At 31.7% G+C, this 14,137-nt stretch overlaps 1 protein-coding gene across 50 annotated transcripts in view; it reads right to left on the reverse strand.

The window, feature by feature from the left end:
- The window catches only part of LOC145269265 (kinesin-like protein unc-104), a 649,720-nt gene that overhangs the window by 46,001 nt on the left and 589,582 nt on the right, over window positions 1-14,137 (reverse strand). For all 50 annotated transcript variants that reach the window (XM_080124920.1, XM_080124904.1, XM_080124897.1 and 47 more), the window contains one exon: window positions 8,096-8,202. In XM_080124920.1, coding sequence (XP_079981046.1) covers window positions 8,096-8,202 — 107 coding nt within the window. The remainder of the gene's footprint in view (window positions 1-8,095; window positions 8,203-14,137) is intronic.

Genomic DNA, 14,137 nt, shown 5'->3' on the forward strand with positions numbered 1-14,137 from the left:
GCTAGGGTAGAACTCGTCTGCCTTTGCCTGGTAGTTATTCTCAAGTGGAGACCGTCGATACCGATGTAGGCTGAGAGAGAGAGAGTGAGGAAACAGGTCTGCTCTCCTTGACGTCTCGCTGGAAAAAGGAAAAGTTTTTCTTGTCCAGTTATAGTTCCTTAAGGGGGTAAGGAAGATCCCTGCGCTATGCCTCTGATTGGTCAGTATGTACCATATCGCACAGTCAGAGGAGGCACTGACGCACAAGAAAAGAGTTCTATTTGTTTCTGCTACAAAGTATTAACCTAAAATTAGATTTTTATTTAGTTTATCTACCAGGAGTCAGGAAAAAAAAAATGTAGGGTATTATAAAAACAGGACAGGGAATAAAGAGAGGAGTCACGTGGATACATTGCAAGAGGAAAGAAAAGGATGTAATTATATGCAGATGCGGGTGTGCATAAGTAGCAACACACATAAAAAAATTTGAACTGCTTTAAATATTTTAATAATGGCGTACATAGATGATTCAAGAATTAATCTTTTGAATTTGACTAAAAATAAGGAACTTTTTTTGTGCCTTAAATGGTTCAATATTTTTCCCTCTTTAAGACCATATGCATTTTGTCATTTTTTTTTTTTTACACCACTTTTTCAGCATAAATACTAAAAACACAAGCGTAAACACTGAAACTTAAATGTAATTTTGTGCAAGGAAATAGAATAGTCCACTGAAAATCTCCAGAAATTAAGTTTCCAAACAATCTGAAGTAAATGCAAAAAAAAAAAAAAAAGAAATGCTGCAATGCCTTTCAAATATCATATCCAGTTTAGAAAAGAAGTTAGAGAACTCAAAGTTGAATTGTAATGCATTTTATGTACAAGAAACTAAAATCTTAATCCAAAGACTGCCTTAGAATGAATAGATTGCAGAATTTCTTTCGTATTATTGTAGGTGAACCCCAAAATAGAAGATTCTACCCCCACCCCCCGACAATTGCATGTGAACACTCTGATAAACACGGCAGAAAGAAAGAAAACAGAAAAAAAACCCAAAATAAAACAAAAACCAAAAAAAAAAAAATAAAATAAAACAAAAACCAAAAAAAAAACCCAATCATTTTAAAATATAAAATGGTAGGTGGGATAAATTAGTCTAACTGGTTTTGAATAATTTATATACTTTTTTTCCCCTTCCTTCATTTCTGTATATAAATTTAATATAAAATAATTTCCCATTTCTACTGTTTTAGGAGCAGTTAATCCATTTTTTTTTTCTACGGGAGATAAATCCTATATGCTGTGGGGTGGGTAGGGTGGGATGGCAAAGGTTTCTGCTTTCTTTGTTTGATTAGGTGATTATGTGTGGTTTCATTTTTAAGTCCAGCTTATTATACTATACATTCATACATTGTAATTTTCTTCAATAAATTATCCATGTAAATACATTAGACACAATGCTTCAAGCAAACTACATCAACCTCTTATTTTTCATAAATTTTCTTTACTCTCGAAAACCTTTATGATCCATCAATGTTACAAGCCAAGAAGCAGTTTCCTTAACATTTTTTTTTAAGTATCTTTTGTATCTTAACTTCAACATTTCCATTTGCCTTATTCGTTACTTAAAAAAAAAACAAAAAAACAAGCAAACAAACAAAAAAAACATTTTATAAAAAAAACTGGAACTTCACTTCTCCATGATAAGATTTTTTTTCTGGAAACTTTAATTTACCCTGGATATCTATAATTCTATTTTTCCATTTATTATGGATTACCCATGGATTTTCAATGGATCATTTTGGATTTATTCTGTTCTGGATTTTATCTTCTTATTCATTGGATTTTTACCATATCCTTTTTCATCTTTTTTTCCATTTTCTGCTTTCTTAATCTCTTTGAATCCGTATAAACTGTAACTGTTTAATGACTTTTTTGATGCAAGTATATTTCATATTTGTACTTTCTTTTAATGTATTAACCTAAAAATTTATTGTATATTTTACAAACCTTTTTTCTCTAACGAGAAAAATTGCATTTTTCGAAACTCCAGAGAATAAGGGTTTTCAAGTTTATTTGTAGTCCTTGTTGGATAATGAAAAATTTGTATAACTTCTTTACAGGTTTATGTTTTTGAAAATTTGAATAAATTTTTCAATAATAAGATTTTTCTCTCTCATATATATATATATATATATATATATATATAGTATGGCAAATTCAGAAAATATATACGCCTATTTAATTGCCTCCCCACGAGGGCAGAGTTAGACACAAGGTCGGTTTTTAATGTGGGGAAAATCCAGCTACCCCCAAAAAGGAGCACTCTGGATAAGAACAAAAATAAAAATGTTCTCAGTCATAAGGATTTCTCTTCCACTGACCCAGGACAGAACAGATGAAGTGTAGCATCAGAACAGATACTACACTGTGATCTTGGTCTAAAGGCCAATATATGGACATATTCCATTAAATAGTACAGACGACTTATGCCTGCATTTTGTTTTCTGATGATTAATGTGTCACAGTGATTGGGTAGCCTAGAACGATAATAAAAATCACAAAAATAAATATTGTCTTTATGTTGAAACTAATCGAGAAAAGAGAAAGCTGAATATACTAGATAGAGCAATTGAAAATCAAGAAAATTGATGAGGAACATAAAAACTGAATAAATTACAATATTTATTGATCCAGCAAATATTCAAGCAAAGAATTATAAGAAAAAAGGTCCATAACCAATGGACTTTCTTTTTTTTTATTATTGTTATTATTGTTGTTATTGTTATTATTATTATTATTATTGTTGTTATTATTATTATTATTGTTGTTATTGTTATTATTATTATTGTTATTATTATTATTATTATTATTGTTGTTATTGTTATTATTATTATTATTGTTGTTATTGTTATTATTATTGTTATTATTATTGTTGTTATTATTATTATTATTGTTGTTATTATTATTATTATTATTGTTGTTATTATTATTATTATTATTGTTGTTATTGTTATCATTATTATTATTATTGTTATTATTATTATTATTATTGTTGTTATTATTATTATTATTGTTGTTATTGTTATCATTATTATTATTATTATTATTGTTGTTATTATTATTATTATTATTGTTGTTATTGTTATTATTGTTGTTATTGTTATTATTATTATTGTTGTTATTATTATTATTGTTGTTATTATTATTATTATTATTATTATTGTTGTTATTGTTATTATTGTTGTTAATGTTATTATTATTATTGTTGTTATTGTTATTATTATTATTGTTGTTATTATTATTATTATTATTGTTGTTATTGTTATTATTATTATTATTGTTATTGTTGTTATTGTTATTATTATTATTATTGTTATTATTATTATTGTTGCTATTGTTATTATTATTATTGTTGTTATTATTATTATTATTATTGTTGTTATTGTTATTATTATTATTATTATTGTTGTTATTGTTATTATTATTATTGTTATTATTATTATTATTATTGTTATTATTATTGTTATTATTGTTATTATTATTATTATTATTGTTATTATTATTATTATTATTATTGTTATTATTATTATTGTTGTTGTTGTTATTATTATTATTATTATTGTTATTATTATTATTGTTGTTGTTGTTATTATTATTATTATTATTATAATAATGCATCTACTACTAGTCTCTCACTCCTAGACATGTTTCCTAAGAGAGTCACCAACCTAATAACTCCCACACTAGCAACCAAATTCCAACCTCTGTCCCATCACTGAAATGTTGCATCCCTGTGCCTGTTTTACAAGTATTTTAATGGAATAAGCTTCAACAAACTCCAAGCACTTGTACGCGCCCTTGACGAACCCAACAAGCAGCAAAATCCCACCCCTACACCGCCTTTCACTCAAATAGCTTTTTACCTCAAACTGTTAGACTTTGGAATTCACATGCAGAAGTTCAAGTGTAATATAAACGAACATCTTGCTGCTCAACTCCTTACATATTATACATATTGTAAATTGTGTCACTCGGATCTTAATTTCTATAGCACTAGCCATTTTCTAGCTGAATGTGTGTGTTTGTCTGGTCACGAATAGGCTCCTATATAGTTGACTATTTTAAAAAACTGATTACATATAATGATAGAAGATGTATCAAGACACAGGAAAGGGTATGTTTGATCTGGCAGAACGGTGGTTCATTAAAATTGTGGTGTCTGCCCCTGGTCCACAAAGTATGGAAATAAAAAATTTAAAAATGAAAAAAAAAAAAAAAAAAAAAAACGTTTACAAGTGTTTTTGATATAGATGTACATAAGAATACTTTGATAAGTATGTTTTAATTTAAATAGGGATGGTATAATAAAATTGTGGGGTCTGCATTCGTGCCTGGCCTCCATAGAATGGAAATAGGCACAAACTTTAATAAAGACTTTTCATATCTATCTGCGTAAGTATACTTTGATAATTATGTTTCAGTTTGAAGAAATATGGTATAATAAAATTATGGGGTGTTCGTTCGCACCTGACCTCCATAGAATGGAAATATGTCACAAAGTTTAACTAGTTTTTTTTTTAATATAGATCCACAGAATATTGTGATAAGTGTTTCAGTGTGAACAGGTATGGTATAATAAATTATGGGGTTTATCTATTTTATTTTTACTTTCATCATATTTTGCTTTGGTTTTGATAGCCCACAAATTCGAAGCTATTTCTTTACAACCCTTCCTTTTCATAACCTATCTTACTTTCAGAGTCCATTTTCTGTAGGCTGTTTTTGAACCCAGTCAACGACGGGTACTTTTGCTAGTATATATATATATATATATATATATATATATATATATATACAGTGTGGCCCATGTAATAGAGAGGAGGAACATTCTTTTATTGTTTAAATTGCCTCTAGTGTTATAAAAGATGCTGGATGTGCTCCCCGTTGACATCTATGCATTTCTGGCCACGTTTAACAACGTTAGCAGATACTGCCTGTAGATCTTCTCCGGTGATTCTCCTGATGGTACTGGTAATGTTCTCCTTTAGTTAGTCTAGATTGTGAGGATTATTTGCATAAACTTTTTGTTTTAATGTCCCACAAAGATAAAAATCACATGATGACAAGTCCGGGGAACGTGGTAGCCATAACCACTTGGCTTATTGTTCTCTCTTCCATAAACATGTCATGAACTCATGTCGTGTGATCTGTGAGACGTGTGGCATGTAGCGCCATCTTGTTGGAAAAAGAATTGCATTTTGTCTTGTGGTGTCAGTTGGTCATTAAGAGAAAGATTAGAGAGATCGGGCTATTTTTAAATGGGCCACCCTATACACATACATACATATATATTTTTTTTCTGTGTTTCATCTACCCTTATTAATTCATTATATATTATTATTGATAGTCAAAGGCTTAATTTGTTTGTTATTACAAGTAATGAAAGCAGGGTAGGAACGTTGTAGGTGTTCCTGTGTCTATATATAAGGAGGCTGCTGTTTAGTTTCGCGCTGTTATTCATTTTGGGTTTATGCTATGATTCCTTACAACAAAAAAAAAAAAAAAAAAAAAAGATTAAAATAAAAAATAATTTTTCGTTTGAATTTTCAATAAATAAAGAAAAATTATTTAATTTTTATTAATTCATCATTAATTTCTATTTTTTATGAAGATAATGCATATAAAATTATTTAATTTTTATATATCTGTATACAAAATTATTTAATTTTTATTAATTCATCATTAATTTTTATTTTTTATATATCTGCATATAAAATTATTTAATTTTTATTTTTTATTTATCTACATATAAAATTATTTAATTTGTATTTTTTATATATCTGCATATAAAATTATTTAATTTTTATTAATTCATCATTAATTTTTATTTTCTATATATCTGCATCTAAAATTATTTAATTTTTATTTTCATCATTAATTTTTATTGTTTATATATCTGCATATAAAATTTAATTTTTATTTTCATCGTTAATTTTTTTATATATCTGCATATACAATTATTTAATTTTTATTTTCAACATTGATTTTTATTTTTTATATATCTGCATATAAAATTATTTAATTTTTATTTTTTTATTTATCTGCATATAAAATTATTTAATTTTTATTTTTATATATCTGCATATAAAATTATTTAATTTTTATTTTTTATATATCTGCATATAAAATTATTTAATTTTTATTTTTTTATATATCTGCATATAAAATTATTTAATTTTTATTTTTATATATATCTGCATATAAAATTATTTAATTTTTATTTTTTATATATCTGCATATAAAATTATTTAATTTTTATTTTTTATATATCTGCATATAAAATTATTTAATTTTTATTTTTTATATATCTGCATATAAAATTATTTAATTTTTATTTTTTATATATCTGCATATAAAACTTCTGGTATGAAAAGTAAACACAAAAATGGTTTCCAACAAAACTCAGACCTGCACCCTAACCCACAACACGGCTTTTCTACGAGCCATAAAGGGTGTTAATCACTCGGGCCCTGCCAAACAGAACCTGTAATGGTGAATGAAGCGTTGACTTACCTGGATTTCCAGAGTTATTTTATTTGTTTGTTTATATTTAGTTATTTTCTGTGTTTCATCTAAAAATTATTATTAATTTATTATAGACTAGCGAGGGCACCCGGCATTGCCCGGGTGTTTGGAGTTGTAAAAGCAAAAAAAAGTGTTAGTAAGGAGGGAGGCTCAAACCCATGACGAATCGGTGACGCGAAGGCGAAAAAGAAAGTGAAAGAAAACGTGACACCGCTATGCTACGAAGCCACAGGAAATGAAAAGCGTTCAAATTTAGCGATGTCAATCAAAAAGTTGACTTGCGAAGTGAATGAATTCACGCAGGTGCAGAAATTAATGTTGGTTGAAGGCCAGTTCAGGTTTCACCGTTTCGATGTTGGGGAAACCAAGTTGCCCTGAAAAAGGGGGGGGAGCTCTCACATGAATAGCAATTGTCTGATATGAAGCGTTTTCCCCCACATTGATCAAAGCTAATTGCTTTCAAGAAATCCCGGCACGAAAGGCCGCTGACGCTTTCCATTGGTGAATTTCGCTTTATTTATACGAAAAAGACCAACAAACATGCGAGAGGATGGAATAGCGTGAATTTTATAAAAGTCGATCAAAATAAATGCAGAGACGATGTCCCTTCGCAAATCGTAGATATTACAATCTAGGGAGTATATAAAAAGTTCTAAGAACATAACCCCCCCCCCCCCCTGAAAAAAGCCTTTACTGGATATACAAAAACACGCACACCACTTTTGCGTTTTATATAGATAATTATACATCAGTGGTCAAGAGCTTAATAGAAATATTTGTTTGTCATGGAAGCAGGGCAGGAATGTTGTCGGTGTTCCTGCATCTATATGAGGAGGCTGTAGTTTAGTTTCACCCTGTTACTTGTTTTGGGTTTATGTTGCCATCCCTTAAAAAAATAATAATAATAAAAAGTAATTTCTTGTTTGAATTTTTGATGAATTAATAAAAATTACAATTTAATCAATTTTTATTTTTTATAATAACTGCATATGTTTTTTATAATAACTGCACTGTTTTTTACTCTAATATTTTTTTTGCCTCGAACTGCTTGACTTTGGAATTCACTCCCAGGTCCCTACTTCCGCGATTGTACTGACATGCAAAAGTTCAACTGTAATGTGGACAGACATCTTGCGGCTCAACTCCCTACATTGTATCCCTGCAATTTATATCCCAAATAGCAGCCCCTTACATGAAAGTGGCACTGTGCCTTGTTTGGGGGTGGAATGACAAATAAAAATAATAATACAAAGTAATAACATGTTTGAATTTTTGATGAATTATTAAATATTACAATTTAGTCAATTTTTTTTTTTTTTTATCATCAATTTTCCTTTTTTATATACCTGCATATAAAACTTCTGGCACGAAAAGCGAACACAAAAATAGTATTGGAGAAAAATGCAGAGTTTCCAACAAACTTCAAACCTGCACCACAACAAGCCTTTTCTACGAGCCATAAAGGGTGTTAATCGGATTCGGGTACCGCCAAACAGAACCTGTGATAGTGAATGAAGCACTGACTTACCTGGACTTCCAGAGTTATTGCAGCGGCGAAGAAACAATTCATACACTCCGCTCAGCCTGTTTGTGTCCTTGCGTGCGTATCCACCGCTAAACAAATTACGCAGAGAACTAAAAAAAAAAAAAAAAAAAAAGAAAAAGAAACAGAAAGCGTTTAGATTAAAAACAAAAATGGTTGATTTGTAGTTCACCGGTGTAAATTATTTGATAGACAAAAAATCATAAAAAAAACTATTTTTATATAAAAACATTATTAGATTCAAAGGCTGAAATAAAAAAAAAAATAAAAAAGGTTTCATTTTTTTTTTTCATCATTTTTTACTAGATTAAATGTACTACAATTGTGGCTAGATTGTAGCCGCCATATTTGTATAAAAATTTGGCCTTTTTAAGATTTGACAGATTAGCCATTTTAAAGCCAAATTTGGCCTTATTTGAAGCAGTTTCATGGAATCGATTTTGGTTATAAGCCACTTTAAGAAAATAAAGTTAAGCTATCTTTCGCAAATTAAGAAAAAGCGGCCAATCCACGCACAAATATTCAGACTTTCTATCATCGAATACTCTTTGTTTATCGTTGATGCCCATTAATTTAACATTTACAGGTACTTAATTTCCTAACTGGTAGGAATTATCACTTCCTACACTGATGATTGCATAAGCATGAAACACTAGTGCCTGGAAGTATAAAAATAATTATTCATATGTACTTAAAAAATATTGTAGTGTTTATATATATATATATATATATATTTTTTGCTCAGTTGGTAGAGTGCTTGCTTCGCATGTAAGAGGCTCAAATTTCGAATCCTGAGTTTGGATGTGTCTAACTGATTAGCACAAATAAGGGCGAAACTCAAGTCTTGGACTTCCGGTTCGTTGACTGCCATGGCTCTTGTGGGCTGCGACGTTGTTTGGCTGTGGAATTTATTATATATATATATATATATATATATATATATATATATATATATATATATAGATAGAGAGAGAGAGAGAGAGAGAGAGAGAGAGAGACAACTGCTCACATCTGAGAGTATCCTGTACCTCTACAAGGCCACCATTCGCCCATGCATGGAGTATTGTTGCCACATATGGGCTAGTACATCTACCACTACCCTCTCCCTCTTGGATAGGGTCCAAAAAAAGAGTTTTCTATCTAATAGGTCCCACTTTGTCAACTAAGCTCCAACCCCTGTCCCATCACCGCAATGTTGCATCTATGTGCTTGTTTTACAAGTATTTTAATGGAATGTATTCTGATGAACTCGTTGCACTTGTGCCCCCAAAATACATATCCCCGATAAACCCGTTTAGCAACAAAATCACACCCCTTCACTGTTGAGATCCTGAAATGTCAAAGTTTTCTGCTCAAATAGCTTCTTCCCTAGAACAGTTAGATTTTGGAATTCCCTTCCTGCTGCCTGCTTCCCAAACTGTACCGATATGCAGAACTTTAAATGCAACACAAACCAACATCTTAATCTTTCTTAGGCATGGTCCTAATTAATAGCCCCTTACATCCAAGTGGCGATGTGCCTTATTTGGGGGGGGGGGTAATAAAAAAAAATAAATAAAAAAATGCGCAATATATATGTATGCATAAGAATAAAAACAAACAAAACATACAAAAATAAATTCATTGAAAAGAAGAACACAAATTATCAGTTCCTACACTGATAATTGCATAAGCATGAAACACTAGTGTCTGTAGGTATCAAAATAATTGTTCATATTGATTTTAAAAATATTATAAATATATATATATATATATATATATATATATATATATCAATTTTTAGTCATTCAATGAATCTAAAAAATTATGACGTGAAATGTTTAAATTTCAAATCAAAAGATTTTTTATTATTCTATGTAAGACAAAGAATACATTTGAAATATTATAACTCCTTATCCTATAGGATTTCGATGTCTACCATCTCTTCAGAGGAGAAATTTTTAAATTCATTGAATGACTAAAATTTGTTTTATTTGCTCTATCTTGTATATCGAGCAATTTTTTTTTAGCTGGGATATGGGATAGTACTCATAGAATATTACTGCCAGTAATATTTTGTAAAACTTATAATCACAGGTTTCCATACCAGTTGATTGTTAGATAATTTTATTTTGAAATATATATATATATATATATATATATATATATATATAGTGGAAATGGTAATTAATAAAAACTGAAGAAAGTGCTCAATACTGTTGTAGAGCAAATATGCGTTTTATTTTTTATTACCGTATCTTTCTGTTTTTTGGCCGTCCGAACATTTCTGTAAAAGTCTGAGGAAGCTACAAACGGCCAAAAAAACGGCCGGTTAGCTGAAACAATAATGTAACTTAACAGAAAGATACGGTAATAAAAAATAAAACGTATATATATATATATATATATATATATATATATATATGTGTGTGTTTGTGTGCGTTAATGAAAATAAAACATACAAAATAAATGCATCAAAAATAAGAACACGGATTTGGGCAGAGAATATAGGATAGGTGTTTGGGGGCGTCAGTCAAAAGACGCGCCACTTGGCCACCCTTCAAAATGCAATCCAGGCCAAACAGCAAGCAATATAGACAAGACACAAGACAAATCATCCAGAAAAGCAGCATATGCAACAATCAGATCTTTTGTATCATTAAGATAACAAAAAAATTATCTTAATTTTTTTGTTTCTTCAGATTCCTTTGGCAAAATGCAAGGGTTTAAAACGAATGATACAACAAAAAATTTTTATTTTTTATTTTTATAAAAACTTTCAGCGTAATAGGTGCTATGAAATAAACAATTATATCAAAACCTACAGAGTTTTTAGTGGATTTTTTATATACAACTTTTTTTTCAGGGAAATTATTTCCTGGAAATAAAAAGCATCATGTTGAATAAAAATTTGGCACTTTTTTTTTTTTACATGGTAATCACCACTTATCAAGGCCGGGAAGCCACTCGGGGATAAGGGTTATTGTGTGTACAGTATTCAATGGGCTAATATCGTAGTAATCGTTAGTAATGGAGATTTGATAAAGTGTCTTATTTAAGGGGGGGGTTATCTCAGGAGTTTGTTTATGTTGGACTTGAAGACATCCAAGTTGTAGTCAGGTGGGAAACAGGCAAACGGAAGAGAGTTCCACAGGCGTGCACTTCTAAGAAAGAAGCTTTATTGATGGAATCTACTTCTGCAGCATTGTTAGGGGGTGGGGGATGATAACTCCAACTTCTTCTTGGTCAAATAACACCGAAAATAAATAAACATTTTTTTTTCAAACACAAAAGTATTTGAAAAGCAAAACATTGTATAAAAATGTACCAAATATTGTAAAAACGTTTATTGCAAAGTTTGCATTTGAAAATATAATTTTAATAAAAAATTTTTTAAATTAAAGTCAAATTGGATTTTTTTTCCGAAACATTTTTTGAATTATAGTAAAATGGTCACTGTAACAAAATATAGTTTTAATAATTTTGTGGCACCTGTTGAAGGGTCAAAGGGTCACCAAAGTTTCCCACAGCCACACTACTCTGTAGCCGACACAAAGTCTATTGTCTCCCATGGCTCCGACATCAACAATGTAATATCGCGCATATTTAGGGAATTTACATCCATTTTAAGATAAAGTTTCCGAAGAATTTCCCTAAAAGTATGAGTTATCATCCCCTGCTCTTTGACCAAGAAACACCACTTGGTGACAGTTTAGTGAAACGCCCCCTCCTAAAAAAAAAAGGCACACAGTTTGTGTAATGCAGAAGTGCTCAAAATTCAAATTAAAGTGAAAGCTCTGAGCAGAAGAAAAAACCAAAACAAATTCTGCCACCCAGCACTGCCAGAATACTTAAAGCAGCTCAAGTATATGTGTGTGTGTGTGTGTGGGTGGGGTGGGGTGAGGATGCCACAGAATGCTACGAGAAATCACATTATTAGTCAATTTCATAGCATAAAAAATTTTGAGATTTATATTTCACGGTAAAGTACACCCTGCATCTTGAAGAAGCCTGATTGAAATTTCCAGGTGAAATATTAATCCATATATCACATTCGAATGGACTATGCTTTGTTATTTTCACACAGACACATACATACATACACACACACATACATACATCTCAATGAATGCAAAAGTTTGTTTTTTTTCATTCATCACAACTATATTCCCATCAAAACTGGTTCCTATATTTGAAATAATAATCTTTTGAAATAATGTATAAATAGTTCCTGCCAGATCACCAAAGTTAAGCAATGATGAGCTTGGCCAGTACCAGATGGGTGACCATTTGGGAAAACTAGGCGCTGTATGTACCCTGCCGAGTCATAAGAAATTTCCAGGTTGGTGGGGAAAATGCACCCCTAGTCTTCGTTAAGACACATATCTAGGAGAAGGTAACTGATGACGTCGGCAGCAGGACATTGGATGGCCATGGAGAGGGATGAATCTCTAGCAGATCAACGGTTCTATGGTTTTAAGAGTTATCTTATTCAACTGCAGCTATGCGGATTATCTAAGAACAACGGATAGGTGGCAAACAGGTGAATTAGCTGGGGAAGGTAATGTCAACCCACCTCATGTATTCTGCCAAGTTCAAAATCATGTGACATCTTCAGAGGAATCGGAGCAACAATGGACCAAAGCCTATGGAGAACACTAACCATTATTTCATCTACAGCATGAACCTGACACAATACAAGAAGACGATGACTAACAGGATGCATAGCGTTGCCAGTGGTAAAAAAATGCATTAATATTATATTTTAATTAATACAGAAACTGAAAGATGTGCATGCGAGGATTATGTTTTTGGTTGTTTTGTTTTATGGCATATCAACCCTTTTGGGTTGTTTAATGTTGAATCCAGTTATTTTGTAGATGGTTTTTTATTCTTAGAATTAATTAAATAATTTTGATTTGAGAAAATGTTTTAATGGCCACAGAAATAAAACAGGATCCAAAATATGAAAAGACGTTTTTGTATCCAAACGAATAACTTTTAGCTTTATTTCTTTGTTTTTTTTTGTTGTTTTTTTTTTTACTTCTCTCTTTCTCTCAACAAGATGTGAACAGCTGCACGTGTATGATGCTCTTGTAAGAAAAAAAATGTAAGGAAAAATTCAAGATGGCGCCGACTCTCTCTTTAACACGGTAAGATATCCTCAACACGGTACAAGAAGCAACAGCCACACGATTCCCCAGCCAACTCAATCGTCACTCCCCCACGTCTTTCCCCTCACCCGCTTTTATCGTCGTTCTAGGCCGGCTAAATTTGCATATTCCGAGAATTCGTGTGACTTTGCGAGACATCATACTTTACAAAAGACGGCGATCGCCATCTTGGTCCCTCTTTTCTATTTTTGGTCGGTAACGCTGAGCTGGTCTCGAGGTAAGTCTTTTTCCCCTCATCCGTCTCTCCCACGTACCCACACAACACGCAAACATGCGGGCGCTTATCTCCTGGATGCACGTTACACTCCCCCCTGATCTGATGATCACATAGAGAGCACTGGGGGGGTGGCCTTTTAGTGCGTGTGCTTCTGCGAAGAGGTACATTCACTGTTTCAGATTCGGGCTCTGGATCTGGTTCCGTCTCATCAGATGAAGTATCGCTATCAGTCTCTGGAAGGGGCTCACTGAATCCGTGCATCGGCAGCTCATCGCTAGACGCTTCACTGCTTTCTTCTGTAGTTGTATGACGCACCTCGGTAGCTGGGCGAAGATCTCGCACATGTCGTGGGGTTCCATCGACCAAAACAGACTGCTGGCTAATCACTCCAGATATGTGTCCTCGCTTAAACTTGTCGGTGCACCGATTTCCTGGAGGCCGCACCCACACTGGATCTCCCACTTCATATCTGTTATATGTTCCCTTGTCGGTTGGCTGCGTAGTGTTGATTCCCTTCACTCCGACTTGGTACGTGTAAATAGCATTCGCAGGTGCGGTTGAAGGGGACGTCCCGTCCTTTGGCGTAATGTTGTACCAATATGTTGCTTCCGCAATAGTACATCGCTTCCTGGCAGCAATTCTCTTGATGCTGCGATG

Source organism: Euprymna scolopes, chromosome 45 (assembly GCF_053919585.1).
Source record: "Euprymna scolopes isolate OS-2025 chromosome 45, ASM5391958v1, whole genome shotgun sequence".
Lineage (NCBI taxonomy): Eukaryota > Metazoa > Mollusca > Cephalopoda > Sepiida > Sepiolidae > Euprymna > Euprymna scolopes.